Source organism: Macaca nemestrina, chromosome 13, assembly GCF_043159975.1.
Source record: "Macaca nemestrina isolate mMacNem1 chromosome 13, mMacNem.hap1, whole genome shotgun sequence".
Lineage (NCBI taxonomy): Eukaryota > Metazoa > Chordata > Mammalia > Primates > Cercopithecidae > Macaca > Macaca nemestrina.
This window is the reverse complement of record NC_092137.1, coordinates 79,554,264-79,559,434: the sequence shown is the minus strand read 5'-3', so window position 1 is coordinate 79,559,434 and position 5,171 is coordinate 79,554,264. Positions and strand designations below refer to the sequence as shown.

The 5,171-nt window shown below is 40.9% G+C and overlaps 1 protein-coding gene across 1 annotated transcript; it reads right to left on the bottom strand.

Annotated features, from left to right (window-relative positions):
- Positions 1-592: 592 nt before the first annotated feature.
- Positions 593-3,558, bottom strand: LOC105465335 (lithostathine-1-alpha-like). Its single transcript, XM_011713743.2, has 6 exons — positions 3,470-3,558; positions 3,060-3,167; positions 2,313-2,431; positions 1,879-2,016; positions 1,046-1,157; positions 593-835 (listed from the first exon to the last, which is right to left on the bottom strand). The coding sequence occupies exons 2-6, from the start codon at positions 3,121-3,123 to the stop codon at positions 768-770; spliced, it is 501 nt and encodes a 166-aa protein (XP_011712045.2). The 5' UTR covers positions 3,124-3,167; positions 3,470-3,558; the 3' UTR covers positions 593-767.
- Between the last annotated feature and the right edge of the window lie 1,613 nt (positions 3,559-5,171).

Below are 5,171 nucleotides of genomic sequence, written 5' to 3'. Positions count from 1 at the left end.
TCTGTGGAAGTCCTAAAACTCAGTATTTCAGAATTTGAACGTATTTGGAGATAGGATCTTTAATGAGGGAATTCATATGCCTGTAGATTTTTATTTATCTAATTTATTATTTATTTACTTACTCAAGTAGCACCATTAACAAATCTTCTTGGTCTTCCAATCTCTAGTTATTCTACCACCAATGAAGTCCTCTCTCTATACCTGACAATTCTTAAATTATCACTTCAGTCATGAAATCAACCTGCATATTTGAGAATAGATGTGGACTCCTTACACCCTAATTATGTAAATCCTTTCATAGTACCAACTATTCCTAGATTATTAGGAATATCTCTAGATTAACAATCCAGTTATTTCTTTAACACAAACTAGGTCCATGGTAACATGTAGGATATGGCTGAAATCTTTTTCTTCTTAACTTGTGATAAGAAAGGCCATCACATGTTCATAAGTGCAACAGGCATGGTATGTAAATGAGACTTTAAAAAGTAGCCAGGAAAAAGCAAGCTCTGAAATGTTGCAATCACTCCAACCCCAACCATTCAGACATAGGCTGTGGAATGAACAAATGCGGAAGACAGCACAGTGGGGACAACATGTTTATTTTTATTATTTCTGGAGACTGGGGGTGGGTAAGGTACTGAAGGTTATCGATGCAAATCAGTAGAGAAGAGAGGGTTTGAACTGAGTTGGAGATGTGGTCCAGTTTAATTTTTGACTCTGTAGTAATTGCAGGATCACTTCTATACGTCCATTTTCCAGTGCCTCTAGTTTTTGAACTTGCAGACAAAGGAAAACTTTTCTTCACAAGACACATCCTTCCATCCCTTGAATCCTAAGACACAATGAGAAAAGTCAGAATAAGGGGTTTGAAAGGAGTGTGGCCCCTCTCTGGATCTAGGACTCGGGACAAGAAACAAGAAAAAAACACTTCACCATTTCTTGGATGAGGATCTCACCTCATCTCTACCCCAGTTCCTATGTTCATCCCCAGAACTAAGCAGGAGGGAATGGTAAACAAATGGATGGATTCTCTGCCTTTTACCTGAGCTTGAAGTCAGGCTCACACAGTAGCCAGGATTGATACTGCTTGGGGATCCAATGACCCAGGATTTGTAGGAGACCAGGGACCCACTGCTCCAGTGCCAACGGCGATTCTAGATGGAGAAAGGCCAGAAGAGGGAAAGAGGTGACTTGGAAAACCTGGCCTGTGTGTACACTCAGTAACAGGACAAGCATAAGGTAAGAATAAACCTTATTGTTCCCATGAATAGAACATTTTTTCCTCTGCTTTTGCTTTAAGCTTCTCCTTTCCTGGAATGTCCAGTTCTCTCCCACTCTCACACAAAATGACAAATGTTCTGAAGTTGGTACAAAATACATAAATAAATAAATAAAAGCTCATTATAGAATGTGGTTTCTTATTTTTCTCTCCTGAGACCCATGACCCTCATATTCACCATGCCACTGGTTGCCCATTAGTTGTTGGTATATTGTTTAGTATAACACCAGGCTCCCAAATGCCATAAGTAGGTTGTCCTCCAGTAGTATCTTTTTGTATATAGTCTACAGAAGGATATTGTTCAAGAAAGACAATAATAAAATGGGTAAAAGGTGGTATATAAAGATGCTTTCCTAGAAGTAGATAGAGTTTATACATTAATGAATGCCCAGGACACTTAGAATATCCAGTTTCCACTCATCTCTCCTACTACCTACACTAAATCTCACTACCTCATACATCATAGGATCTCTAAAGAAGTCCCTTTTATTAAAAATAAGAAAGGATAAAAGCTGGTTGTAGAGTTCCCAAAGCTTAGACTTCCCTCTTTCTTCTCAAAATTGATAATCAAGAGATAAAAGAGGCTGCAGACTGACCTTTTTGGGGTCATAGAGGCCAATCCAGACATTGCCGTCATCAGTGCTACTCTCCTTAATCAGTGAGGCCACGAAGGCACCCTCCGCCTGGGTGAGCACAGACACCAGGTTGCCTGAATTCATGTTCTGGCAGTAGAGCTGTAGGTGAAGAAAATGGAGCACTCAGTGGAGGAGGAAGGTGTGAAGGATATACTGAGACCTTCCAGAGGATGTAACAGAAAAAGGACAGCACAGAAATGTCCCTGATGATGCTATCACTGACCACCGGCATCTCTGTGCTGAATGACGGGATAAAGTAGATTGGAAAGTTTTGGGCTGATGATCGGATAGGGAGGAGACTAGTCTCATCTCATATCAGCCACTGAACACACTGGAGAGTGGCAGCTTCCCCTCCCTTCGTGAGCCTCCCTTCCCACACTGCTCTCCTCACTCACATCTGCATCAACCCAGATCTCAAGGTCTTCATTAAAGTAGTAGCAGTAGGAGCCATAGGCATTGGTGCCTTCTGGGCAGCTGATACGGGCCTTGGGCAAGTCTGTCTGGACCTCTTGGCCTGGAAAAGAGAGACAATTAAGAAAGACCCTCAGAGCAGGGCAAAGGCTGGATGGTGAGGTAGGAGCTTCTGAGGATTCTTTGTAGGAAGAGAAGGATGCTATAGGTCATGAAGCGATTGGTCACTACTGCCCTCCTGCATCTTACCTATAGTCTCTCAAGATGTCTTTGCTCAAGACAATAGCACACAATGAATAGGCTCATGAAATGTGTCCCCATTGTCCCTTTTATGTATGGGGCTCAGGCTTTTCTGCCTCGAAGTGCTCAGGCTTCTGCCTGTCTCAAGCTTGTCTGGTTTCTCTACACACAAAGCTCTCCTCAGTTCCCCATTCCACGAATGACTGTCTGCATACAGACATCCCCAAACCCGCCATCATGAGTAGTGTTAATATGATAAACCAATGCCACCTGCAGTGCTCACTGATAAAGGGTCATTCTAAGTTCCATCTCTAACTCCCTAATGAGGTGAGGATGTTTTTGAATGGGATGAAATCAGCAATAAAGGTCATTGAAGAATAGAAAACAACCCTTGATGTTGACTCTGCTTTTTCTCACGTGAGCCCATATGCATGAGGATGGAGTGAAGGCTTCATGGCTGGGGTTGCGGAGGTCTGGGGGAAAAATCTCACCTTGGCTCAGAGACAGAAACATCAGGCAGGAGATCAGAATGAAGCATGAGTTGGGCTGAGCCATGCTGAGCAGCAGTGAATCTTACTTAAGGAGCAAATCAGCGAACTCTATAGAAGAACACAGGGAAGAGGGTTTGAGCGGTGAAGAGCAGAGCATGATTACCTTCCTTATAACTTCCTCTCTCTGGATTCCTGATGGCAGCAAGGCCATCTGAGATACTCACACCCTGAACATTTCTCTCTACAGGTTGGAGATTACACAGATCCTGTAACCCAGAAACACATTTGTCTCGTGCTTAGGCTTCATTACTGTGGAGACCTTTTGGTTAGAAAATTATCCTGAATATTCCCCAAGATGAAAGAGGAAGAACCCATGTTAGAGTTGCCCTCCTCCTGTAATGTCCACTTACCCGTTTGCTGGGTCTGAAGTGGCTTGTTGGGCCAGGCACTGGTTGGAGTTTTATTACAAGGTCTGAGAATAGAGCTGTGTAAATTAAGCAAGAGGTGGGGCAAGAAGTGAGGATCAGAGGGCCTACTTATGGCACTGAGACAGAGAGATTCTGGCATCCGAACTAGCTTCTTCCTGGCACTCACTGGGAATGACCACAAATGACATCAACTTACCACAAACAGATTGGCAAACTGTCCAAGTGCAAGTCAGGCTTTGCCTTTCCTCAGCAGCAACCAGGTGTCCAGTGCCTATGACCTTTAGTAGTTTTAGAAAGAGGAAAGGAGTAGATTTCCTTGTCCTTTCTGTAAAAATGGAGTCCCTTCTTTTATATTAAGTATAGGTAGGGGTAGAGGAAGAGTTGGCTGAGTCCACATGATTAAGCACAATTTGCTGGTTGCATGGGTTGTTCCTCTATTTCTTTTCTTTTCTTTTTCTTTCTTTCTTTCTTTTTTCTTTTTTTTCTTTTTTTTTTTTTTGAGAAAGAATCTCACTCTGTCACCCAGGCTGGAGGGCAGTGGTGCAATCTCAGCTCACCTCTGCCTCCCAGGTTCAAGCGATTCTTCTGCCTCAGCCTCTCGAGTAGCTAGGATTACAGGCACATGCCACCATGCCTGACTAATTTTCTGTATTTTTTGTAGAGATAGGATTTCACCAGGCTGGTCTCGAACTCCTGACCTCAAGCAATCTGCCCGACTCGACCTCCCAAAATGCTGGAATTACAGGCATGAGCCACCGTGCCCTGCCATTCCTCTATTTCTTTTCAGGTTCAGGAACTCTCAAGACCTACTTCTTAAGATGTCAAGCCTTAAGAGTTACATACATGTAAACCAATATGTCCAGCCAGGTTTTAGTATAAGTAGCTAGCCTGATATAGGCATTCTCCAAGTCGAAGCAGGTGGGAACTGTACAGTGAGCTAATGCTTAAGAAAGCTCAAAATAGCTGGATATGAGGGTAGGCTTCATTGAAGAATTCGGTATGAAATTAAAAATCTCTTAAAGTCACAGATGATGTGATGAAATTGAGCATTTAGCAGAATCAACTGAGTATTTAGTGGAATCGTCATCCAAAAAAAAAAAATTCAGAATGGAATATTAGAAAAAAAAACTAACCTAAATGTTCACAGAGACAGGTATATCAATTGTCATAAATAGGTAATGTATTATAAGATATTAAACACATTAAAGCAAATAAGCTAGATATTTATCAACATGGCTTGGTTTCAAAAACATAAAGTTGAATACAAAACTGTCAGTTGCAGGAAGTTATAAACTATTTAATAAAATGTATAGATTCTTTAAAAAGATAGCAATTAACATTGTATAATTTTTTGGTCAATTCACATGTAGTTTAAAGAATAAAAATCTGAAATTCAAGAATATACATAACCACTTATATTATTTGCATAGAGAATTCAGAGTGAGTTTTTAAATCTTTCCTTTGTTTTATAAAAGCTAAAGATTTTAAACAAAGATGACAAATATTAATAGTATTTATTCCAAATGATAGCTTTATACATAGTTGTAAATTTAGTCCATTTAACTTCTGCATTTACTAAAATGAGTTATGCTTTCTAAAAACCTTAGCACCAGTGAAAGGTGTCTTTCTTGTTTCTATAAATAAGAGGCTAAGTCATGCTCTATAGAGTTACCAAAGGATAGAA